Source organism: Mixophyes fleayi, chromosome 12, assembly GCF_038048845.1.
Source record: "Mixophyes fleayi isolate aMixFle1 chromosome 12, aMixFle1.hap1, whole genome shotgun sequence".
In the NCBI taxonomy this organism is placed as follows: domain Eukaryota; kingdom Metazoa; phylum Chordata; class Amphibia; order Anura; family Limnodynastidae; genus Mixophyes; species Mixophyes fleayi.
In genome coordinates this window covers 60,607,179-60,634,361 of record NC_134413.1, presented here as the reverse complement: position 1 = coordinate 60,634,361, position 27,183 = coordinate 60,607,179, and the positions used below count along the sequence as shown (strand labels likewise).

General features: G+C 43.9%; 1 protein-coding gene across 2 annotated transcripts; it reads left to right on the top strand.

The window, feature by feature from the left end:
* The first annotated feature begins 29 nt into the window (after nt 1-29).
* On the top strand, nt 30-22,929 carry LOC142109017 (uncharacterized). 2 transcript variants are annotated; one of them, XM_075193008.1, is made up of 8 exons: nt 30-105; nt 3,909-3,987; nt 18,698-18,855; nt 19,674-19,865; nt 19,945-20,044; nt 20,162-20,259; nt 20,425-20,536; nt 21,656-22,929. In XM_075193008.1, the coding sequence occupies exons 3-8, from the start codon at nt 18,787-18,789 to the stop codon at nt 22,795-22,797; spliced, it is 1,713 nt and encodes a 570-aa protein (XP_075049109.1). In that variant the 5' UTR covers nt 30-105; nt 3,909-3,987; nt 18,698-18,786; the 3' UTR covers nt 22,798-22,929. The 2 variants fall into 2 exon arrangements, with proteins under 2 accessions (XP_075049109.1, XP_075049108.1); XM_075193007.1 differs by having other exon boundaries at nt 21,653-22,929.
* Nucleotides 22,930-27,183: the final 4,254 nt, after the last annotated feature.

Here is a 27,183-nt window from a genome sequence, read left to right as displayed (position 1 = left end):
ATGTGACCGCTGCAGTCACATGTTACACAGTGTGGGCGGGCTGCTGGCATTCTATGGTAGCCGGTGCAGAAGCTCTATCGTTTGGCATAATTTGTGTGGAAAAGGGTAAGAAAAAGGGGAGCTAGTGTGTGTGAGTCAAACATGTGTGATGGAAGCTGCAGGGAACAGTGGGGCATGTGTGATGGAAGCTGCAGGGCACAGGGAGGCATGTATGATGGAAGCTGCAGGGCACAGTGGGGCATGTGTGATGGCAGCTGCAGGGCACAGGGAGGCATGTGTGATGGAAGCTGCAGGGCACAGTGGGGCATGTGTGATGGCATCTGCAGGGCACAGGGAGGCATGTGTGATGGCATCTGCAGGGCACAGGGAGGCATGTGTGATGGAAGCTGCAGTGCACAGGGGACATGTGTGATGGCAGCTGCAGGGCACAGGGAGGCATGTGTGATGGAAGCTGCAGGGCACAGTGGGGCATGTGTGATGGCATCTGCAGGGCACAGGGAGGCATGTGTGATGGAAGCTGCAGTGCACAGGGGACATGTGTGATGGCAGCTGCAGGGCACAGGGAGGCATGTGTGATGGAAGCTGCAGGGCACAGTGAGGCATGTGTGATGGCAGCTGCAGGGCACAGGGAGGCATATGTGATGGAAGCTGCAGGGCACAGTGGGGCATGTGTGATGGCATCTGCAGGGCACAGGGAGGCATGTGTGATGGAAGCTGCAGTGCACAGGGGACATGTGTGATGGCAGCTGCAGGGCACAGGGAGGCATGTGTGATGGAAGCTGCAGGGCACAGTGGGGCATGTGTGATGGCATCTGCAGGACACAGAGAGGCATGTGTGATGGAAGCTGCAGTGCACAGTGGGGCATGTGTGATGGAAGCTGCAGTGCACAGGGGGGCATGTGTGATGGAAGCTGCAGGGTACAGTGGGGCATGTGTGATGGAAGCTGCAGTGCACAGGGGGGCATGTGTGATGGAAGCTGCAGGGTACAGTGGGGCATGTGTGATGGAAGCTGCAGGGTACAGTGGGGCATGTGTGATGGCAGCTGTAGGGCACAGGGAGGCATGTGTGATGGCAGCTGCAGGGCACAGGGAGGCATGTGTGATGGAAGCTGCAGGGCACAGGGAGGCATGTGTGATGGCATCTGCAGGGCACAGTGAGGCATGTGTGATGGCATCTGCAGGGCACAGGGAGGCATGTGTGATGGAAGCTGCAGTGCACAGGGGACATGTGTGATGGCAGCTGCAGGGCACAGGGAGGCATGTGTGATGGAAGCTGCAGGGCACAGTGGGGCATGTGTGATGGCATCTGCAGGACACAGAGAGGCATGTGTGATGGAAGCTGCAGTGCACAGTGGGGCATGTGTGATGGAAGCTGCAGGGTACAGTGGGGCATGTGTGATGGCAGCTGTAGGGCACAGGGAGGCATGTGTGATGGCAGCTGCAGGGCACAGGGAGGCATGTGTGATGGAAGCTGCAGGGTACAGGGAGGCATGTGTGATGGAAGCTGCAGGGTACAGGGAGGCATGTGTGATGGCAGCTGCAGGGTACAGGGAGGCATGTGTGATGGCAGCTGCAGGGCACAGGGAGGCATGTGTGATGGAAGCTGCAGGGCACAGGGAGGCATGTGTGATGGAAGCTGCAGGGCACAGTGAGGCATGTGTGATGGCATCTGCAGGGCACAGGGAGGCATGTGTGATGGCAGCTGCAGTGCACAGGGGACATGTGTGATGGCAGCTGCAGTGCACAGGGGACATGTGTGATGGCAGCTGCAGTGCACAGGGGACATGTGTGATGGCAGCTGCAGGGCACAGGGAGGCATGTGTGATGGAAGCTGCAGGGCACAGTGGGGCATGTGTGATGGCATCTGCAGGACACAGAGAGGCATGTGTGATGGAAGCTGCAGTGCACAGTGGGGCATGTGTGATGGAAGCTGCAGTGCACAGGGGGGCATGTGTGATGGAAGCTGTAGGGTACAGTGGGGCATGTGTGATGGAAGCTGCAGTGCACAGGGGGGCATGTGTGATGGAAGCTGCAGGGTACAGTGGGGCATGTGTGATGGCAGCTGTAGGGCACAGGGAGGCATGTGTGATGGCAGCTGCAGGGCACAGGGAGGCATGTGTGATGGAAGCTGCAGGGTACAGGGAGGCATGTGTGATGGAAGCTGCAGGGTACAGGGAGGCATGTGTGATGGAAGCTGCAGGGTACAGGGAGGCATGTGTGATGGCAGCTGCAGGGCACAGGGAGGCATGTGTGATAGAAGCTGCAGGGCACAGGGAGGCATGTGTGATGGCATCTGCAGGGCACAGGGAGGCATGTGTGATGAAAGCTGCAGTGCACAGGGGACATGTGTGATGGCAGCTGCAGGGCACAGGGAGGTATGTGTGATGGAAGCTGCAGGGCACAGTGGGGCATGTGTGATGGAAGCTGCAGGACACAGAGAGGCATGTGTGATGGAAGCTGCAGTGCACAGTGGGGCATGTGTGATGGAAGCTGCAGTGCACAGTGGGGCATGTGTGATGGAAGCTGCAGTGCACAGGGGGGCATGTGTGATGGAAGCTGCAGGGTACAGTGGGGCATGTGTGATGGAAGCTGCAGTGCACAGTGGGGCATGTGTGATGGAAGCTGCAGGGCACAGGGTGGCATGTGTGATGGAAGCTGCAGGGTACAGGTGGCATGTGTGATGGAAGCTGCAGGGTACAGGTGGCATGTGTGATGGAAGCTGCAGGGCACAGTGGGGCATGTGTGATGGCAGCTGCAGGGCACAGGGAGGCATGTGTGATGGCAGCTGCAGTGCACAGTGGGGCATGTGTGATGGAAGCTGCAGGGCACAGGTGGCATGTGTGATGGAAGCTGCAGGGTACAGGTGGCATGTGTGATGAAAGCTGCAGGGTACAGGTGGTATGTGTGATGGAAGCTGCAGGGTACAGGTGGCATGTGTGATGGAAGCTGCAGGGCACAGTGGGGCATGTGTGATGGCAGCTGCAGGGCACAGGGAGGCATGTGTGATGGCAGCTGCAGGGCACAGGGAGGCATGTGTGATGGCAGCTGCAGGCAACAATGGGGCATGTGTGATGGCAGCTGCAGGGCACAGGGAGGCATGTGTGATGGAAGCTGCAGTGCACAAGGGGGGGCATGTGTGATGGAAGCTGCAGGGTACAGTGGGGCATGTGTGATGGAAGCTGCAGGGCACAGGGAGGCATGTGTGATGGAAGCTGCAGTGCACAGGGGGGGGCATGTGTGATGGAAGCTGCAGGGTATAGTGGGGCATGTGTGATGGCAGCTGCAGTGCACATGAGCTGGGGGGCATGTGTCATGGACGCTGCAGGGCACAGGAGTATGAAGGGGTGCCCGGAGAAGGGGGGAGCAACAGCAGCATGGCACAGTGTGATAAAGGGAGGCCAGGATAAGGGGGAGCAAAAGCAGCATGGAGAACACAGTGTGATGAAAGGGCACAGTAATGTGTGTCTGTGATGGCACACCTGGCTTGTGGCAATGTAATGAGTATCTGGTAGGTGGTGGCTAACTAATGGAGGCTTTTTTGTGTGTGGTGTGAGGGTGGGGCAATTTAATTTTATAGTGGGGACTATTAATTTAAGATGGGGTGGTTTGGGTGCTATTAATTGAATGTGGGTCTGCGTTTGAGGTGCATGAGGTCTATTTATTAAATGTGAGTATGAATTATTTAATGGCAGTGATGGTTGCAGTATATTATACGTGAATGCTATTCATTTATTGCTGGGCCTGTCTGGAGGGAGGGAAATAGGTTTATTTATTAAATGGAAACACTATTACTTTAATGTTTGGGCTGGAGGAAGGCTTAAGTATTAATTGTGAGTCCTATTAATTTAACGCCTGGGCAAATTGGAATTTTCTAAATGTACCCTTTTTTTTTTTTTTTTTTCAAATAGGGCCCCTAACATTCCAGGATCCAGACAATTCACAACTAAAGAAACCAGCAGCCACAGGTGGTAAAAGTGGCAAGAACAGGTAGGACAGTCTGTCAAATGTTTTGAGTCTAGTGGGACAATCCCGATTTTTGGTGACTGTTCTGCCCAATCTAAAGGGGCAGCTCAAGACTGTGTATTCTTTATATACACACTGCATTCTTTATATACTACACTATGGTGCTAGCTGTCTTTCGTGGGCTGACCACACCCCCTCTAGTGTCTGCTCTCGCCTCTTTGATGGCTGGCCACACCCCCTCTAGTGGGCCCCTAGCGTTGCAGTTCCCCGGTGGGCCCTTCATGCCCCAGTCTGACACTGCACATTATCCTTTACTTTGAGTTGACCTTTCAGTTTGCATTTCTTGCTGTTACTTCCAAGTTATGACCCTGTATCTTCAGTTTCTCTATTTCTCACTCTTAAGATCATTTTGTTTTTGGATATCTACACATCCATATGAATCATTGAGTAACCCCAAGAGAAATTAACTCTTAAAAGGTTGTCCCAATATGTACATTTTATCATTTAAAAATAAATGGCTAAATAAATGTTGTTATTTTTTTTGGGGTGACTTGTAAATAAATTCAAGACAAAATGCACATATTATACTATCCATTTTCCTGTTATTTAGTACTGATACTACCATCACTAAAAACAACCTCAGTAATATAATACATTAAAAGTGTGGCTAAGAGCTGGCTAAATCCTATTTTCCATGTAGTGAATGTAACGGGTACCTACACTGAAGGGTGATTTAGGCACATAACTGTGAACTGGTTAAATCCCCTTCCAATTCATGACCCAGCCAGCAGGGGGCTAAAAGTTACCTACAGTGAAGGGGAATTATCTGGCTCACACTGAGTGTACGATTTCCCATGCAGTGTATGTACTAGGTATCTACGGTGAAGGGGATTTAGTCGCAACCCCACCGACTACCATAGAATTCCAGCAGCCCGCCTACACTGTGTATGTACCATGTGACCGCTGCAATCATATGACCCTGTGATGTCTATTGACGTGCCAAGGTACCTAAGCTGAAGGGGATTTTGCAGCTACCATTATTATATGGAGATATTACCTTTGCCTTGTACAGGGCCCGAATGTAGTTGCTGTGTATGGATGGTTGATGGCAGGAGAGACCATTTGGCCACGCCCCCTATGCAGCATCAATGTTATAGATCAATAATACCAATATTGTGTCAGGACGAGTACGGGAATATGGCCACCGTTGCTCTGCATTGAGAACAATACAGTAAATGTAAATTTTTATTTTAATGTAGCGCAGTATTCTATATCATTACCTTCATTAAAAAAGTATTTTTCTGTCAACAGATATTCACTATCCGTACTACAATATAAAATTACATGTCATATATTAATTACATGCTATTTTTTATTTATGGTTCCCCTAAATAATTTATCATATTGTCCAGTAAGTAGAATGTAGCAATGAGATTCAGTGATGTAATTAGCAGAAAAACAATCTGGACCACAGGAAAATGTCTTTTCTTGAGGACAGATGTTATCCAGAACATTTATAAAAGTTTCACAGGTAACCGAGCAGTGAGATCCTAGTTCAGCATAGTACAACCATATTACCTCCGTCTTGTACAGGGCCCGGATGCAGCTCTCCAGGTTTTAAGATGGCGTCTAAGAGAGCATGTAGCTATAACGCCTATGCAGTGTAAGTTGTTGTCAGGGGCGGAGATATATCTGAAGACCAATAGTGTGACTGGGAGACTACGGGAAAATGGCTGTCGCTCTCCTGCATTGAGAACAATACAATAATAGAGAATTTTTAGTTTACTCTACTGATTAAGTTGTTACCAATCAGATGCAGCATATATTTTTATGAGCCGTCCTTCTGACACCTCTACTGACCTTCCCTTTCAAGTGGAAATAGACGACGGATGGGTGTAGATAGCGGGAGGTGTGTGAGACGGAGAAGAGGGGGGCTCTGTGGTTTTAATTTAACATTTTGATCATGAGTAAAATAAAAAGTCCATTACTGTATTGTCCTCAATGAAGGACAGCGACGGCCATTTTCCCGTGGTCTCCCAGACACACTGGGGGGGGTATTCAATTGTTAGCGAGAACCACTAAAATCCCGCGCTCGAAAAATATTACCGTTAATACGGTAATATTGTGTGTAAATACCGTTAATACGGTAACTTACTCGCTGGATTTCAGCTCACAGCTCAGGGAGCTGCGAGATATTACCGTATTAACGGTAATATTTTCAGAGCGCGGGATTTTAGCGGTTCTGGCTAACAGTTGAATACCCCCCTTGTTGTTACAGATATAGAACCACTGACGCTACTCAGGGGGCGTGGTCACATAGTCTCTCAGACGGCTTCTCAAAAGCCGGAGAGCTACATCTGGGACCTGTACAAAGCGGAGTTATTATCTCCTATAATTATATATCAGACAGCGAAAATTACCCCATGTTTATGTGTAGCATCCCAGCGGTCAGGCCTTCATACATGCGGTGTGAGCTCTCGCATCAGATGCTACATAAATCCATATTGGGCTCCGTGCTGCAGTCAGCAGAATGCTATTAATAGTAGCAAAGCTTTATTATAATGGCAGAGCTGTGAGAGACTTAATACCCAGACCAGCTACACCTCATACACCACAGAGGGGCTCACACACCACGACTAGCCCCCATCCCCCTCCTTTCATCCCCCATTACCCCCTACTAGTACCTCCAAACCAACCACCCCCCACCAGGTGCCACTAACACATAGCTTGTCTATTGCTGGAGACTAGCCCCACACACCCTGGTACAGCATAGGGTCTAATGTTACATTCACGTTCCCAATATCACTTGCACTCAGTTGGAAATGAGCAAATACATGACAGCTTTTCAGTACAGTGGGGACCCCCACCTGCAACGTAGGAAAACCTGGAATACTTCCTTCCTACAGTCAAGCAAATAGACACCATTTGTTAGCATTGTATTCTTTAGTATACATACAGAACATATGTAACCCACAATGTTAAGGCCTCAGTCTCCATTCAGCTCTCACAGGCAGGGTCCTCTCATCCTCATGTCTGTCTCCCTCGTACAACCTTGTTGTCATGTCTCAATGTGAATCCTCCACCACCTCATGGTATTAATGGTAGCTCGAGACCATCCATGGAAATGTTATTATGCTTAATTGTGTTCACGTCAGTGATACAGATAACATTATCTGTAATCTGTTATATGCTTATTATAGTCATGTGTGTCATATCTGGAAGATGAGTGTCTGGTGCTACAGAATCTGTGGTACCTTATAAATAAACAATGATGATGAGCACTTTGTATGATCTCTAAGTTGTGAACCAGTAGGTCCAGAACTGTTGCCCTAATCCTAGCAATGTAAGGAGCCGCTCCTACTCCTCGTGTAACATTCTCCTACAGGGTTTTCATACTTCATATACCCTAATACACTTTATTACACTGTGTGCAGGTTACCACTGCAAGTCTTTCCTACACGCTATCACAATTGAGCAGGTCCGAGTCCTCTACTTACACCTGCAGCGACCCACCTGTCCTTACCATAGCCACCTATAGAGGCCCTTAGATATTGCCCCTCACCATACACCGACTTCTACATCATCATGATCTTCTCCCACAACTCATCCCCCCCTCCATTACTTTTCAATACAGAGTGCCCGCGTCCCTGCCCTCTAGCCCTTCCACACGCACCTATATCCGCCTCCCACAAGTCATTTACACAACCGCCATTTCTACTACACAGTCACTTACACCATATACCTGACGAAGCCCGCAACGAGGACAAAACACCTTTGATTTTGAAGGCACCCACAACCAGCTCCAGCCCTCCCCATTACTTCAGGAGTTCTGCGGAGTGCAGCCACTCGGCAGCAGATTTCTATACGCAGGTTACACAGTGGTGGATGTCGGCCCACAGACAACAGACTCACCGCATACAAGCTGTATTATAGCTTCCTCCCACACTACCTAGCCACACATATCTAACCATTATAGATTGTGCCCTGGTACCATCACCATTTTGTTTGTCCCAGTGGCTAGATGGCTCCCATTTAAACACCACATTTGCACAATACATCTCCCTGAACCACAACTGCTCTTGTAACATAGAGAAAGAACTTGAATATCGCCTGTACTTGAGTGGTAGTGCAGGTTGTGGGCAAATTCTGCCCAAGGGAGGAAATCCATTCTGTCCTCCTGGTTGCCTGAGATGTCAGTAATATTTGGAGATTCTGGTTCACCCTGTCCGTCTGACCATTAGACTGAGGTTGGTATGCAGAGGAAAAATTCAGTTCTATGCCCACCTGTCTGCAGAAGGTCCTCCAGAACCAGTATGTGAACTGGGTGCCCCATCTAATGCGGTGTTAGTCATATTTCCGATGGAAGAAATACCGACACTTATCCCGCTGACCTGAAAATGACTACAGGCTAAATGCTGGTATTTCACTTTCCCTGACATTGATAAAATACTGACATAATGACTGCCTACAGTTAAAATGCAATCAGTCAAAATGCCGTCATTAAATCGGCAATGCCAGCGGGTCCAGCAGCTATACAGCCGGCAGTAAACAGTATAAAAAAATAAATACATGAATGTAAAAAAAAAGTGTGCCCCTTCTCCAGTCATATTAGCCCTATTGCTGGTCGGAGGCAAATCGGGAGGACAAACAGTGTGGGGTCCCCCCTATTGTCCTTCAGCCTAGGCTTAGTCAGCTGGGGCTGGTGGCACCGTAGCAGGCGAACCCGTAGTAGGGGGTCCCCCTGCCATGGTGTCAACCAGCCCCAGGCTGGTCTGCACGGGGCTGGATTCCCTAGGGAGTTGGGGGTCTGCAAAAAAATGTGCACCCCCTCCCTATCGGTACCCAGCCCTGGGCTGTGGGTGTGGGGTAATAAATAAATAAAACAAGTAATGAAATGCTATTTTACATTGGTGAACTACAGGTCCCAGCAAGCCTGAGCTTCCATGAACAGTCTGGACATGCAGGTGTTTGTAGTACTAGAAGCACAAGCATATCAATGGCTGTCAGGGCATGCTGGCACTTGGGGAACCACAAGTGCCAGCATGTCGTGACACTCAGGTCCGCTGTGCCCTGTAGTGCACCAATGCAAAATGTAAATAAAAAGCACCCACTTCAAACCACAGAATTTTATTAAAAAATAAAAAAACATTCATACTTGCCAACTCTGTTCTTTCTTCTGTAAGATCCAATCTTCTAAGCTTTTAATCCTAATTCCATTAGTGAAAAAAACAAGGTCAGGAGAACGGGGGGAAGGTTAGATTCTCAGAATAGAGCTGCATCCAAACAACGTAAATGATATAGTAGTCAAGTACCACTAGAGCCGGTTTAAATCTCAAAGCAACAATCCAACCCAGACATGTCCCATAGACCAGGCAAAATCCCATTTCTATTTTGGGCTCATGCCTCAAGCAGGGATCGGAACTGTTGGGAGTCCTTGAATCCCAACCAGTTAGCCCAGGTGGAAATATAGTCTGTATAACGGTCAGTACTGGACAAGGAGTTATCATCCATCGCCATATAGAAGTCGATTCTTGCTATCCACTCCTTAAGGGAAGGGAGGACAGGAAACCTCCAGTGAACAGGTATCACAGCTTTGGCTAAGATGTCAGAGAAGTTACTTCTTGTGTTTGACTAGTGGAATATTCATGCGGTTAAGCAACCATAAACTCGGGCCAGAAGGATCCGGACAAGCCAAGATTTTTTCAGAAGCTTCTTTAACTTTGAGCCAGAAAGAGGAGAGTCTAGGAAAGTTCCACCAAATATGTAAAATAGACCCAAACACCGATCCACACCTCCAGCACTTACCCGAGACCCCAGGATGAATTTTAGATAACTGAGAACTGATATCTGAGAAGGATATCTGTACCATCTAGAGAGCACTTTGAACTGGGTCTCCAGGACTGTTGAAGAGCTTTCTTGAAGCAGTAAGTGTGGAAGAGCAATCGTTTTTTTATTTTCCCAAAATGCAAGCGCAGAATCTGGTTCAGGGTTGAACAAGATCCTCTTTGAACATGGTAGAATATATACATTAAAACCCAACCCTCTTACATACGTCACTAGCCATACTATATTTCTTTGAAATAATAAGTAACAAATGACATCATCATCGTCATCATCATCACCATTTATTTATATAGCGCCACTAATTCCGCAGAGCTGTACAGAGAACTCATTCACATCAGTCCCTGCCCCATTGGAGCGTACAGTCTAAATTCCCTAACATACATAGAGAGAGAGACTAGGGTCAATTTTGATAGCAGCCTATTAACCTACTAGTATGTTTTTGGAGTGTGGGAGGAAACCGGAGCACCCGGAGGAAATCCACGCAAGCACGGGGAGAACATACAAACTCCACACAGATAAGGCCATGGTTGGGAATTGAACTCATGACCCCAGCGCTGTGAGGCAGAAGTGCTAACCACTGAGCCACCGTGCTGCCCCATATAACATGACATGAAATCAAACATAAATACTATTGACAGATATTTAGACAAAAAGAAATCCTATATGACCAGGTCAAAGATCATGTGTAACCTTTACATATACTAAGTCTAAAGTCCATTTAAAACATCTGGCATTAATTCAAACATCCTGTGATACAAGACTTTCTACAAAGACAAAGAGGTATTGAGAAATATTTTAACCCTATACACGAAATACCATTAATACAGACATATATATTCAATCTATAAACTTATCCTAACCTATTAATGTTTTTTCCAACTTATATACTGTATATACCAAAACTTAAACTATAACAAGGATCAAAATGCTAGAAGAGCTCACCTTGGAGTAATGGAACCTCTTAGGCCAAATTTCAGAGTCAGATCTGGATAAGTCTTAATCCCCCAATTTGGTAGATTTCGGATGAAATACATGGAGGTTTTCCATCAGAAGTACATAATTTGTAGTGATTATATGTTTAGGGTCCTGGGAGTCCCAGCACAACAGCTCAAAAGATATTAAGGCCCTACCAGTGACCAAAAGATTGTTTTTATCAAGCAGAAAGTGTCTAGTCTGCAAGTACAGCCAAAAATCAGCTGCTGGTAAATCAAACTGCTCTTGCAGGGTGTAGAAAGCACGGATCTTGCAACCCTCCATCAGCTGGCAAGTCCTGAGCACTTCCCGATCCGTCCAGAGAGCAAATTTACCTGGGGGCATACCTGGGGAAAATTTAAGATTTTGTGACAGAGGCATTAATGGAGACCAAGGAGAGGACATAAATTCTAATTGCCTTGCCCAAGAGTGTAAAGTAGGACCAATCATGGAATGGGCCGTGCTAGGGAGTGTGGAAAGCCATGGAAAAATAAGAGAAGGGATGCCCATCTCATGACCCTCAAATGACACCCAATATTTGGATTTAGAAGTCAGAGTCCATTCAACTACTCTAGTAAGCATTATTGCCTGATCATATTTAAGAAAAAGTGGAAGTTGAAGACCTCCATGTGACCTGCGTCTAGTTAGTACATCCTGTGAAAGTCGTGGGCTTTCCAGCCCAGACAAAATCCCATACAAGAAATTGCAAGTCCACAAAAAATTTAGGTGGGATATTAATCGGGAGTGTCTGGAGTAGATAAAGCACCTTGGGTAATGTATTAATTTTAATAATATTTATCCTCCCTAGCCAGGAGAACCCTGAGGACGTCACGACTGAAGCTCGGCACGCAATTTAGTCAATAACGGTCATGCATGTTTGATGCCTGCCAGTATTATAGGAGAGGCCGAAAGGTTCAAGGCTACTGCCTTGGAATAGTTGATTTTAAAATTAGAAAGGTGTCCAAATTTTTGGAACTCCCAACATCAAATTCGGTAGTGGGACTACGGCGTTGGTAATAATAGCCAGCAAATCATCTGCAAAAAGGGCTCATTTATGACCAGAAATAACAGAATTATTTCTAATAGTGAACGAAGGCCTCCATGCATAAGACACACTAGAGGGGATAGGGGGCTTCCCTGCCTGTTTCCATTACAAAGATTAACGGGGCCAGAAAGAGAACCATCAATTTTAATCCTAGACGTGGGATTGGTGTCTAGGGAGAGAATCCTACATCTGCATAAGTGACCCACTCCCAAGTGCTGCAACACTCCGGAGAAACAGCCAATCTACCCTTTCAAACTGCTTTTTCGCATCTGTTGACAGAAGGAGAGCTGAAGTGCCCAACCTGTTCGTAGAGTATATTAGGTCAATGACCTTGGTGTTATTGTCCTGAGCCTCGCACCTTTGAACAAACCAACCCGATCGCTGTGGATCAATGAAGGTTAAAGGGGCTTAAGGTGATTGGCAAGCAATTTCGCAAACAATTTCAGATCGACTGAGCACGGAGATTGGCCTGTAAGAGCACTGGTAATGGCCTTTTCCTTATTTTAGTAGGATTGCGATATGAGCTTCTAATGACTGCTGGGAGAAACTTATGTCAGCTGAAATCTCACTAAGTGCTTGTATTAGGAGAGGGTTCAGTTTAGGCCCAGAGGATTTATAATAAGCGATAGAAAAGCCATCTGTACATGGACTCTTACCGGAAGTGGTAGATGAAACTGCAGCCTCCAGTTCCGGCAAAGTGAAAGGTTCATCTAAGGTATGTCTGGCTTCTCACAATTTTGCCTAAGAACACTGCCATGAATAAAGAATGGTACCAAGACATCCTCCAAGAGCAGCTTCTTCCAACCATCCAAGAACAGTTTGGTGACGAACAATGCCTTTTCCAGCATGATGGAGCGAGTACCTTGCCATAAGGCAAAAGTGATAACTAAGTGACTCTGGAATCAAAGCATCGAAATTTTGGGTCCATTACTAGGAAACTCCTCAGACCTTAATTCCATTGAGAACTTGTGGTCAATCCACAAGAGGCAGATGGACAAACAAAAACCCACAAATTCTGACGAACTCCAAGCATTGATTAGGCAAGAATGGGCGGCCATCAGTCAGTATGTGGCCCAAAATTTGATTGACAGCATTCCAGGGAGAATTGCAGAGGTCTTCAAAAAGAAGGGTCAACACTGCAAATATTGACTCTTTGCATAAAATTAATGTAATTGCCAGTAAAAGCCTTTGACACTTATGAAATGCTTGTAATTTTACTTCAGTGTACCATGGTAACATCTGACAAAAACGGTCTAAAAACACTGAAGCAGCAGACCTTGTGAAAACCAATATTTGTGTCATCATTGGGCAGCACAGTGGCCTAGTGGTTAGCACTTCTGCCACACAGCACTGGGGTCATTAGTTTGATTCCCGACCATTGCCTTATCTGTGTGGAGTTCATATGTTCTCCCTGTGTTTGCGTGGGTTTCCTCTGGGTGCTCTGGTTTCCTCCCACACTCCAAAAAATAAATAAATGCTAGGTTAATTGGCCGCTATCAAAAATTGACCCTAGTCTCTGTGTGTCTGTCTCCCTGTCTGTCTATCTCCCTCTTTGTCTGTCTGTGTCTGTGTGAGTCTATATTAGGGAATTTAGACTGTAAGCTCCAATGGGGCAGAGACTGATGTGAATGAGTTCTCTGTACAGCGCTGCGGAATTAGTGGCGCTATATAAATAAATGATGATGATTCAAAACTTTTGGCCATGATTGTAGTCTTTATATGCTTCTTTCTGCTGTTTCATGAAAGAGACTAATTGAATGAGTTTACCCCTCAGAACACTATTATGGGCTTTCCATATCACCACTTTAGACACATATGGTTGATCATTAAGAGAGATGTTTTCCTTAATAGCGGAATCTAATTGGGTTTTGCAATATAAGTCTTGGAGGAACAATTCATTCAATCTCCAATTTTTCGAGCAGCCGTGGGGGAGAGTCAAAGTGAAAGAAATGGGCGTGGTACGACCAAGTCATTTGACCTATGTGGGCCTACTTGTAGAGATCTGTGGCCAACAAACCCATAATTGATCCTAGATTAGGTCGAATGTGGGTGGGAGTACAAGTAAAGTCTATATGTAGGAGGTGCCAGGCATCAGCCAACTGGGAATCATGAAAGATATGACTTACCTGACGAAGTCATTGAGGGTATCGCTGGGCACCACCGGAGGTGTCAAGAAGAGGTTTCAGCAATTCAGGTCTTCTCCCAGAATCACCATGCCCTCCACACGAGCATCTAACATCTCCAAAGTCTGAGACAAGAAAGCTACCTGTCTCTGGTTAGAGGCATAAACATTAATAAAGGAGTGTCGATGTTGTAAAATTGTACATTTTCACCAAAAGACCCCCTGCCCCCCAAAGGCATGGTGGGAGACATCAGTTAGTGGCAGGCGTTTGGAAAACAACATATCAACACCCTTGCTTTTACCAGAAGGGTTGCAGCCATAAAAGGCGAGTGGATAATGTCTGCTATGCAGTAATGGGGCAGCACTACGTTTAAAGTGTGCCTGCTGTGTAAAGACCACATCTATTTTTTTCAAGGTGGAAAGAGTGACGTGCTTGGGATCGTTTTTCTGGTGTATTAAGGCCTCTGTGTTGATTGAGCAAAGCTTTATGGAGTCTGTCATGGTAGGTATAGTAAGTGAGTGGCTACTGTGTGTAGACGTCATCCTAAGTTATCTGGGAATTAGAGGCGTATACCAACTGAGGATCTGGAGAGGGTAGGGAAGGCGGGTAAGGTGGTAAGTTCACAGAAATCACTACATATAATTAACAAGCTGTAACAGAACAAGAAAATACTGCACCTAAACCCCATGGGAGGGAAAGACTGTCCTATGGAAGGGTAATAGTAAAGAGGCGGGAATGCCAACACGGGCACAGTGGTGGCAGCTTCCAATTTGTAAAACCTCTGTTAAACATATGAGTCAGATGGACCCTACCTAGGCAGGTAGGGTAATATATGTGCAGTTAGACCAAACCGTAAATGTGGTGAATAAAGTAAGAGAACTTGGAGAAGGACAAAATGATAAATGTAGTAGGTTACTCCCATAAAAGGATTATATACACAAAAGACTCCTCAAGAAATGTCATGCTAAGGGAAAAGAAGAGAGCAGCAGTTTACACCGCCGAGGACGGGACAAGAAAATAATAGATGAGTGCTAGAAATTACACAGTACCTACCAAGAGACCAAGCAGATACAAGGTCTGTCCACTTCAGCTCAGACCCAGCCCTCTCCATAAACCATGACTAGCACAGGTGTTAAAGGAATTTATTAAGGAATATGTACTTAGTCTCCTGATGCCAGTAAATGTCACCTCAAGAGTGTCCGTACTGACTGGTGAGAAGAAAAAAAAACCTGTAAACAGAATTAAAAGTGAAAAGTGTCAATAGCATTAAACAACATTAACATATAAGGGTTAAAGATAAACCAGATATATAAACACATCTGGGGGTAAATGTATCATACCCCGGGTTTTACAAGGCAGCGCCGCTTTAAATTCAAGCTGCGAAGTCGCGGGAGTTGACAAAACCAGGGTATGATACATTTACCCCCTGGTATAGTAAGCAGAACATTATCCAAACCGAAGGACTGCCCAGCAGAGTCCAGAATTATAATGTTTCAACCCTGAGAATAAAATACAAGTAGACAAATGGACAGGGTGAGGTAACGTCTTTCAGGTTCTTGGACTGTTTGCTGGGATTCCGCATTCTGCCAGTTATCCCGTTGTGGAAGAGGCGGAGGCATCAGAAGAGTACAGCGATCTTGCCAATCCGGAAGAGAAGGTTTTGAACGATTTAGGGTAGCACAGAAATGGTCAAGGTCAGAAGGATGTTTGATAAATTCTTGTTTACCATTACGTGATGCCTGCCGGCTAAGTGGAATTTTTCGTAGGGTCTCCTCCTCCTGGGTATGATAATGCAGACGACATATCACGTTCCTTGGTCTATCTGAAATCAGACCCCTAGGAAGCTCTGTTGGCCCTATCGAATATGATTTGAGCATTAGGATCTTGTTCCAGGACCTCATTAAAAAATTTTGTGAGGACATCTACAATCCCTTGAGGAGGAATGTCCTCAGGTATTCCTCTTGCTCAGAGATTATTGCGCCTGCCTCGATTGTCCAGTTCATCCACTCTTGCCTGCAACTCTCTCAGTTCTGCGGCTTGCTGTACAACTGTCTTGGATGTTTGCAGCACAATCTGTAGAATATCTCTCTAATCTTCTAAGGATGTAATTATGTCAGCCAATGTGGAAAGCTCAGCATTTATACCGCTGATGACACTGTTTCCTGTAGTTTTTGTTTTAGGGTCAGAGGGGCATATTCAATCAGGGTTCCGGTCCGCGGTAACGCGCGCTACCGCGGAAAGTGCGCGTTATTGCCGGTATTATGGTACCGCAATAACGCAGATTTTCGTTGCGGGTTGCGAACGAAAATCCACGTTATTGCGGTAACGTGGATTAAGTTTCGCGGCTGTTTCGGCTAGATCCCGCGGACCGGAAAGCTAATTGAATATGCCCCAGAATGCCTTGTTAGTAGACAGGGACTTTATGTGATGTAGAATCTCTCTGAGCTCCACTTTTTCACCAAGCTGAGTAGACGTGTCCATGAGGGTATCATCTCACGGCAAATAATGAGACGGAGAGGATCCAGATGACGAGGAGGGAGCATTGGCAAGAGAGGTCCTGAGAAATTGAAGTATGTCTGTTTGCGCCGGGGGGAGGGGGGGATTTTTTTCTCTTGTACATTCCCTTCTGTGAGATAAACTTTTATCCTTCCCCATGTTTTGTAAAAAAGAATTGGTGGTAACAGGAGTGCTCCAGATCCTCAATAATCATCCAGGTAGGTATAAATTCATGAAAGCTACCAGACACTGCTCCACAAAAAGCATCATGCCATAGATATGGTGGGGGAGCTACATAGAGAAAATTAGCAGGATATGCCTTTCGAGATTTAAATCCTATTGTTGGGAGCAACACTAGAAAAGTCCTCTACAGGAATGACCCCTGGCGGGCAGCTAAGAGACCAAATAGCCAGGGACACACAAAAATATGAGAAGTGCAATAATCAAAATAACCACAAGATGGCAGCATCTGCTCTAGGAATGATGGCTGAGTATTTCTGGGAGGCTGTGATAAAGTCTTGCTGGAGGTCAGATTCTACTGTGGTAATGCAGTAGGTTGCTATGTGCATGGCCAGATTAATATGAATTGACAGCCTCTGAGAGGCTATATGTTGCAGATAGTTAATGAAGATGTCATAAGCAACAGATAGGCTATTTGCACATCTCAAAAGGGTCAACAGCAGGGCATCCGAGTCTCCACATTCTCTACTCCCCAAGGGGGGGGGGGAGCAATCTGTTCACTTTCGGACTGACCTTACCTTTCTGCCGCGCTTGGCTCGCAGAGCTCCTGACAAGGGATCTTAAAGAGAAGGCCACTAGAACTGAGCAGGTCATGGAACGAGTCACAGGGCACCGCAGTTACTGCTGTCCTCATCGGTTGATCACAGCCACACGACCTGCGAGTACAGGGGAGTTGATGAAAGCTGCTATACTCTTCCTCTGCGACTGGGGAGACCTTCTCCCCCATTCCCGCATATGTACCGTTCTGTAGGGCTGGGTAGAAATAGAGGTGGTTTTGGTGCGAAGGGATGTCAGAGTGCACAATCCAGATCGCCAACAGCCACCCAGCTTCTGGTGCCACCGGTGTCACTGCACTATGTTGTTAGATATGCAGGCCCCGATTAGGGAGCTGCTCTGCACTGTGCCATGGCTCCTGATACTCCTCCGGCTGGAGACGTCTCTGGTAACAATGTGTGATAAAGCACACAATTAGATTCCAATTAGGATGAAGGTGATCCTCAGAAACAAGTAAAGACAGTCGGTTTACAGGATCCCAACTGAAAGGCAACCATCCACAATGGCTGTCAAGCCTCGCCCCCTGCTCTGAGTTTTATACGTTATATCTAGCACACTCCTTGTTTTCTAAAGATCAGGGAGCACATGTGAATGTCATGAGTGACTATGACTGCATGGATTCTGGGTCACCTCTAATATGGATATTATTTTTCCTGAACCAGGTTAAGAAGCCCTCCTTATCCATGTATGGGTTGTTTCTATTTCTGTGTCCATAATAGTCTGTGAGTGACACAGCTCATCCATCTTATTTTCATGGTTGTTGGTTCTAGATCCAAGAGAGGTGATTTCCATTATAAAATCGTCTATAGCGTGTTTGAGTTCTTGTTGAAATGCTATCTTAGCTGTGCATCCACCAACCAAGAAATCGTTCAGCACAGGGCTGGTTTTCTAGGTTAGTGGTCCCATATTTTTCTGTGTACCCATATTCCCTATGGATTTCAATCTGGGCTGAATGTGCTAGAGTGAGTTGGCATTTTGGCAAGGGGAATTCATGCTGCAAGTTTCCCTGTTGTAGTGTCACCAGCGTGTCATAGCCTAGTGGTGGTTGTTGTTGTTTGTCCCCCTGAACTTTCCACTTCCAGCCTAGTGTGTTTTTTTTGTTTTGTTTTTCCCATTTTAACACACTATTAAGGTTCGCCATCAACATGTATCTTGCACCAGGAGTTGAGCACACGCAGCAGACAGGCTTATCTGATGGTGTTTCCACCTCTACATGCTACGCAAATTACATGACCTTTGCTTGACCTGCCCCTCCCCTTCGCTTCTCTAAGTGTACAGTAAGTGAAAGATGCATCACACTCTACATAGGGACTTACGCTTAGGCATTTGTCGCGCTCATGCACAGTACAGAAATGTATATTTTTACTCCAGAATTACAGCCAACTCTACACAAGTGTTTCCTATTTAATAAGTTACATGTGTACTCTGTGATGTTTATTATAATTATATTTATTCCTAGACAATTGAGCTGTGAGGAACCAGAGAATCTTTTACTAGAAGTCAACTGAAGGTGTAACCTGTTCTGTGTAAATCACTGATTCCCTGAGGATGGACAAGGACAGGAGTGAGAGGATATTAAATCTCACCCTGGAGATCATCTACCTGCTGACTGGAGAGGTGAGGGATTCTGGGAATCTCACAGTGACATCATTCATAACATTAATAATAAAACGGACATGACTGGAGAGGTGACGGACTCTGGGATTGTCACAGTGACATCATTTATAACATTAATAATAAAACAGGGACATGACTGGAGAGGTGAGGGATTTTGGGAATGTCACAGTTACATCATTCATAACGTTGATAATAAAACAGTGACATGAATGTCTTCTCATCTGACCACCTATATATGAGCAGCAGGTAGACAGTCCTCAGATAAAAGTGTCAGTACCAGAGATTGGGATTTATTGCATTGGACAAAGTATGTTGTTTTTCTATAACTAATACACCCATGAGGCTTTGGGATTTACAGCTTTTGCTGTATTTTCAGAAGTTACTAAGTTTTACATTTAGGAGGTAATTTGCAGACTCAAAATCGACCAGAAATGCTTATTTTGGAAATACAACCCGTCCTACCTGTAACTGTTTCCTATATGCACTGTCTATTATAATTTATATAGCACTTGCCTCACTTACTATCTTCCATAGGTCGGCCATTCTGAATTCTCTGTGTACTACAAACTCCCACTTTTTTGTTTAAAGCAGATGATACATCCGTGGGGGCCAGCTGTAGATAGAGGACTCGGACTGAAGGTGACCAAGGCTAAAGGAGGTGTAAATGCTATATACACTCCACTTTCCTGTATATAGGAAACAGTTACATATAGACCATTAGACAACTATTGTATATTTTGCACAATTAACCGCAAAGAAAAATTCCAAATACATGTAGTTTAATTTACTTATTTATTGATGTCTCTCTCCATACACAGAATTACACAGTAGTGATAAAGAGATCAAAGGAGTGTGTGACACCCAGTAGTCATCCCTGTGTGTCAAGAGGATTGAGCAGCACCTTGAGCCCCAACACAGTGCCTCCACCTCACTCGCTGATACATGGGAGAAACAATGACCAGAAGATCCTGGAACTGACCGACAAGATCATTCAGCTGGTGACTGGAGAGGTGACTGCTGGGAATGGGACATTATATAGTAACACCAGGGGATGTGTCTGGATGATGACTGTGTCTTTGTGTATGTTAGGTTCCTATAAGGTGTCAGGAGGAGAGGGAGAATTTAGAAGGGCCCAATGGTCTGTACAAAGACATGAAGATGGAGAATCACTGGCCCCTCACATCATTGGGTAAGAGGACTTTCATTTATTGTAAAGTGGAGAGCAGTTTTGAGGGCCACCTAGATACACACATCATCTGATAATCATATCTAAGCAATGTACTCAGTCATTGTGTGTTTCCTACAGATGGATCCAGTAACAGAAATACCCCAGAGAGATATCTCCATCCTCTTTATTCACAGGATTGTACACAGGAAAATCCCATTATCCCACAGGAGTATCAGGTAGATTTTAGGATAACCGCTAAAACCAAAAATGACTTTTCACTTTATGATCTGTAAAAAAAAAGCTGTGAGGATCTTATACACTGATATTCTTCTGTTTAATATAATTTTATTAAATCAGCAATTATTAATTATGATATTTATATTATGTTGTGGGCTATTAAGGATGATGTCCTGGCTGATATTAAAGTAGAAATTATAGAGGGAGAGGATGAGACGTATGTGAGGGGTGATCCGCAGTGTAAGGAGGAAGAAGTCCCTACAGATATCAGCACAGGTGAGTAATAAACACTTATTACAGAAACTAATCACATAGTCTGCTTATTCAGTAACTAAAACAATCATTTATTCTACACCCTCCCCTGTCAGTACAAACTAATGAGGAAAAGTATCTGTCCTGTGGGGGAGTCAGGAGCCATCAGCCCCTATTAGACTCCTGTTCTCCTCCTCACATTATATCATATCATTGTGTGCTACCAGTCCAGAGATCTGACCAGTCTCTTCCCCACACTGTCTGGTGTATCGCATGGGATGTTAGTGACACCATGAAATTACCCATGAACCTCCTATATTCTACCTTCTGTGACAGTATCCCTGACCATCTTCCTGTGCACATGTGACATTACCATGAATATTTGATTGTCGGCTATATATTATCACTAATACTAATGCAGAATATGACATTATTCTCCTCCCTCACATACAGCCCATCACAAAATACACTTTGCACAAACTCCACCTTCTCACACACACCCATCATTGCACATTAGCGCCACTCTATTCTACGTGCTTGGATGCTCTATACAATTGCCCTTTATTCTGCTGATCAGACTCTACCGTGCTTTGACTTTATACTTTACTTTGAACTGTTGACCTACTCCATACTTCTACTTGTCATCTGTGCCATACTCCATACTCTGTTCCGATGCTCCCCTCTGCTCTATGCAAGGATGTGAGACCTAAGAGTGGTGTAAACCCATATCCAGGACTCGCTGCTAATTTAACCCACGTCTACTCTACTTGTGAGGTTCCAGTGTTTGTGTGTGAGCGTAGTGTCTAGTTGGACAATGTCACTGGCTAATTAAGCTTCCTGGCTAGTGAGTCTTCCTGTTCTAGGATGCTGGCTGGGCACTGTGTATGAAATGTTACTCACCAATGTCTGCATTTTGGTTGGGATATTCCGAGCTGGATGCAATTTGCGTGTCACTGGGGCTGGCTTTATGCAATGTACTTGGTAATGCATTTTTCTTATTATAATAAAGTGTTTGTAGTTCGCAAATTGAAATTAAACAGCTGGAAATTTCAACGTATAGTATGAAAATGTTGTGCATTATAATATGTTAATCAGTGTAAATTAAAATGTCTTATTTCCATACATTTATTTTATTTCCAGCAGATGGATGTGCAAACAGGAATATCTCAGAGGGAAAATTAATTGTATCTACATATTTTGAAACCGAAGATAAGAACATCACACATGATTCTCCAGGAGGAAACCTCACTATCTTAAATATACATCCAATACTCCACAGTGCAGATAAATCACCTGATCCATCTAATCATCAGGAAGAGTCTCCTGATAACGTATTATGTGTAACAAAATCTATATCTCATACAGATGACAACATATTTCTATGTCCTGAGGGTGGGAAATGCTTTATGGTTAAGTCATCTCTTCAAAAACAGAGTGAGAAACCATTTACATGTTCTGTGTGTGGGAAATGTTTTACCTATAAATCTCATCTTGTTAATCATCTGAGAATTCACACATGTGAGAAACCGTTTTCATGTTCTGAGTGTGACAAATGTTTTAAATATAAATCATCTTTTGTTGACCATCAGAGAATTCACACATGTGAGAAACCATTTTCATGTTCTGAGTGTGATAAATGTTTTAAATATAAATCATCTTTTGTTGACCATCAGAGAACTCACGCAGGTGAGAAACCATTTTCATGTTCTGAGTGTGGGAAATGTTTTACATATAAATTCTCTCTTGTTAATCATCAGAGAATTCACACAGGAGAGAAACCATTTTTATGTTGTGAGTGTGGGAAATGTTTTAGAGTTAAATCAAAGCTTGTTGATCATCGGAGAACTCACACAGGTGAGAAACCATTTCCATGCTCTGAGTGTGGACAACGGTTTCCTTGCAAACAAAATCTTATGAGACATCTGAGTATCCACACAAATGAGAAACCATTTCCATGTTCTGTATGTGAAAAATGGTTTAAAAGCAAAGCAAACCTGATAAGACATCAAGCAACTCACACAGGTGAGAAACCATTTTCATGTTCTGAGTGTGGAAAATGTTTTAGATTTAAATCAAATCTTGTTGATCATCAGAGAACTCACACAGGTGAGAAACCATTTCCATGCTCTGAGTGTGGACAACGGTTTCCTTGCAAACAAAATCTTATGAGACATCTGAGTCTCCACACAGCTAAGAAACCATATTCATGTTGTGAGTGTTTGAAATCTTTTATAAATAAATCAAGACTTGTTAAACATCAGAGAACTCACACAGGTGTAAAGTAATTAGACATGAAACAAGTTTGCTGTGATAGTCCAAATATTTTAAAATCGGTTGATTAGATAAATGTAGGTTAAACAAGTGGTATGTGATAGTAAGTGTGTGTGTGTGTGTGTGTATATGTATATATATATATATATATATATATATATATATATATATATAAAAATATTTTTTTTAAACTGTTTTTATTAAACAATCAAAATCTTAATTATTCAATTCTGATATCTTTAAGTATTATGAAATAAAAATGAAAATAAAAAAATTATGTGTACTTCCCGCGTCACTGTCCACACACTATCTTCGTATTCTGTTTCTTGATAGCCCCGTTACAGAATCACACACTTTTACATTTAATAAGCCATACCTACTGTAGTCCATTATAGTATATTATCATCCAATTCTCACAGAGTTCTCTATATAATATTTACTTTCTCAAGGCAGTATAAAACCCATAATGGAAACGCAGATATTTGTATGAAAAAGAATATTTACTTACAACAATGTTACAATATATATTTAATAACGTAATCTTACACCCAGTACATATAATAGTTCAACCTATGACAATCTGTGTGTAGTTTCATTAACTTATATTACTAATTTCTTACTGTATCTCATAAATGTGTAAATATAATGTTTATGAATACATGTGTGTCCCAGATCCCATTAAACTCCTATTATCATACATATGTTTCAATATATAAATTCACTGCTATTCCTGTATACAGTCCACACAGAATCAGCACAATTTCCACTATATCCCCATCAACGCGTTTCGATTATTTGAATCTTTCTCAAGGTCTCATGCGTTGGTGAGGAGAATGGGGGACTCGAAACCTGTGGAAACTGCTCCTAAAGCCTTACAGGACTGTGAGTTTAAGTGATACCATCTCACAGTCATTGTGCTCCTGACATGCCAGTAATGTGCTAGATGGGGTAAGAGTCCACCCTTATAGTGATCGGAGAGAAGTTTTAAGATTGAATGTTGTACTGCTTGTTTTATTTTTTAAGAGAATTGCTTTGTTGCCTCATTTATCAGACCAATATATTCAATCTCTGGAGTGAGAATTGAAAGTAAATACAAAAGTGCTTTTGGTTCATTTGTAAAAATGAATGACTGCTATAAAGTTTAACCTCTATAATAGGGGAAAGAAGGAGACTGATATTATACTTTTTGGATAAGAACATATAAATCCGCTATATAATCAGATTACATTTGCGGTGAGGTCTCCATCCTCTGAACGATATATTTAATCTCTGGAGTGAGAATCGAAAGAAAATACAATGTTTTTTAGTTTTCTTACAAAAGTGAATGGTTCCTATAAGGTTTAACCTCTAAAAAACAAACGGAGATCGATTATTATATTTTTTGGGCTAAGAACATATATGAGTCTGCAATATAATTAGACTATATTTGCTGTGAGCTTGAAATAAGAGAAAATATTGCAGTACTTTAGGTTTGAGTCAGCACAGTCTGCACTATGAACTTTGTTTGTTTTTCTATATGTAACACTGTAAGAAAAGGAGGTAATTACATGCCTTTTCCAAGAAGAAAATTACACATCACTTTAAAAGGACACTGTCAGGCGCGGGCTGGCAAATTTCAGCCCGGGGGGGCGCACAGGCGGCCGCATCACATGACACGCGACGTGGCCATATCGCGTGTCATGTGATGCGGCCGCCTGTGCGCTGACACGGCCGCATCGCGTGTCTGTGGATGCAATATTGAGGTGATATTGCATCCATGGGGGAGGGGGAGTGGCCCCTGGATACTGTACATGTAAAATTAGTTAAATTCACATTTTTACTGTATTGTATATTGTACCACTGGCGCACAGTACACTTTTGAGAAATATTTGCATAGTTTATACTCAGGTGATTTGTTATCTGACTTATGAATGTCAATTTGAAGCTCCAGTCACAGTATGTATTAACATGTTATAACTTAATTACCATCCACAAGCATAGTATGCATATCACCAACATAAGATTGGAACAGATTAATTCATGTGTAACACTAAGTGCAGTCTATTATCATTCCCACTCTCCATCGTAAAATCAAACACCTTGTTATATAGGATACTAAGTGATATATAACACTGGCAGTGGGCTCGAGATATAATGTGAGATCTGGGAGACTTTTACATTATGTTTGGTCATACTCTCGAATTAAAGGTGTGAGATGGTTCATATAATTATTTCTACGATCTGTTACAATGTCGCTAGGGATCGATTACAAAGATTCAAAAATGTGGTCCCAATGTTTTAATGGTTTGCAGTTATTTTTCTACAAATGCTCCCATTTTATATGGTATGCCCAATGGTTAGTGAATCAAGATGCATCTGTAGGGGTCAATGTAGTTCCTTCTTATGGTAGAGGCTAAGCAGATTTGACCTTTACATGCTGATGGTGGGTTAGGTGCGCTCATGCACTTTGTATTGCGCCAGCATGCAACCTTTTGTTTTGTATGATGAGAAGCTTAAATGAGGTTTAAAGGCTGTTGAGTGAATATTCACTGGGCCTTCCTGCTTTAGCAGGTGCCTGCAGTGCCTTTCTGTATCTTCGCTTCAAAAGCATTTACATTTTTTTGATGTTTAGAGGTGGTGGGCCCACTGGATAAATTAAACAACAAAGAAAATTTAGTGTAAGGTGCAAGCGATAAAAATTTTGAACTGCTGAACACACACTAAATTTGAAACGTTACACAGCATACGTTATGGAGAGTGAAGAAGCAGAAACAATCAGATGCCATTAGATGATCGGAGGCATCAGTAGATATTTAGACAAGTAGATACCCAATTGTAAAGAGCTACCTAATTTGCTAAGAGCCGAGGGTGGCCTGCAGCCATACTAGAAGCCGTGGGCAGCACGGTGGCTAAGTGGCTAGCACTTCTGCCTTACAGCACTGGGGTCATGAGTTCACTTTCCAACCATGGCCATATCTGTGAGTAGTTTGTATGTTCTCCCCGTGTTTGCGTGGGTTTCCTCCGGGTGCTCCGGTTTCCTCCTACACTCCAAAAACATACTGGTAGGTTAATTGGCTACTAACAAATTGACCCTAGTCTGTCTATTCGTCTGTTCCTGTGTCTGTGTTAGGAAATTTAGACTGTAAGCCCCAATGGGGCAGGGACTGATGTGAGTGAGATATCTGTACAGCGCTGCAGAATTTGTGGCGCTATATAAATAAATGGTGGTGGTAATAATAATAATAAAGACTACACACACAATACGGGGCTTTCTTTACCTTGTTTTACTTATAAGCTCTGTGCCATAATGCTGCCCTTCTGAATCAAACAAGGCAACTCGTATATATTTATGGGGGAGGAAGGGCTGAAAAATCATTCCCCCCCCCGGAGGAAACTTCACATCCAACCCAGCGGAGGTGCTCCCCACCCAAGACCCATGTATATACATATGGAATGTATATAAATGATATTTATATGTTCTATTAGTAACGTGTAACAAATATGTTAAAGAGACAGTTCAGATAGGCCCAAAACATGTCTTCACAATGCAATTGAAAGTCCACATTCTGAGAAATTAACAGCACAGATTTTGGACTTGGCAAACAATACATGTATAGATGGAGATATGATGACTTATGCGATGTGATGCAGATAGAGAACCGTAAAGTATGGTTAAATTATTTTTGGAGAAAGCAAATGTACTGGTGGCAGATTTACAAAATCGTTCATTAAGACAACTGGACAACTATAGACAGCGGCATTAGTCGATATGTAAAATATGAGAGCACAATGTTAAATGGTGGAATTCAAGATGGCATTGTCCTTGGAATGAGGTAGATCTGTGCTGTAATGCTGCCCTTCTGAATCAAAGAAGGGGACTCGTAATCATTGGGAGGGTGGAAACATCATTCCCCCCGGGGTAATCTTAATTCAATCCTGGGAAAAAGGGGACTGCCCGAGACTTGCAGCAGAGGCGGTTTCAAGAAGGGGTGTGCTCACTCTGATGCCAGGGCAACCGGGACACCTCTCACTGCCACTGCGTCTCGGCTAGTAATAGGCAGCCAGAGTATTTGGTTTAATTAAATTAACAGGCCAATGTCATTGGACAGAGTTAGACATTTTGGAAAGTTAATAGATGAAGGTGGCCTGCACTCATACTATAAAATATTCATATATTAGGCACACAATACATTGCCAGAGCATTCATCAGTAGCCAAGAGGAAGGCTTTCATACCTAGTTTTAATTATATGCCCTGTGCCATAATACAGCCCTTCTGAATCAAAGGGAGTCACAAATATTTATGTGGGAGGAAGGGCTGAAAAATCATTCCCCCGGGGTAAGCTTTGTCCAACCCCGGGGTCAAGGGGACTGCCTGAGATTGCAGCAGAGGCGGTCCCCAAGAAGGGGTGTACTCACTTTG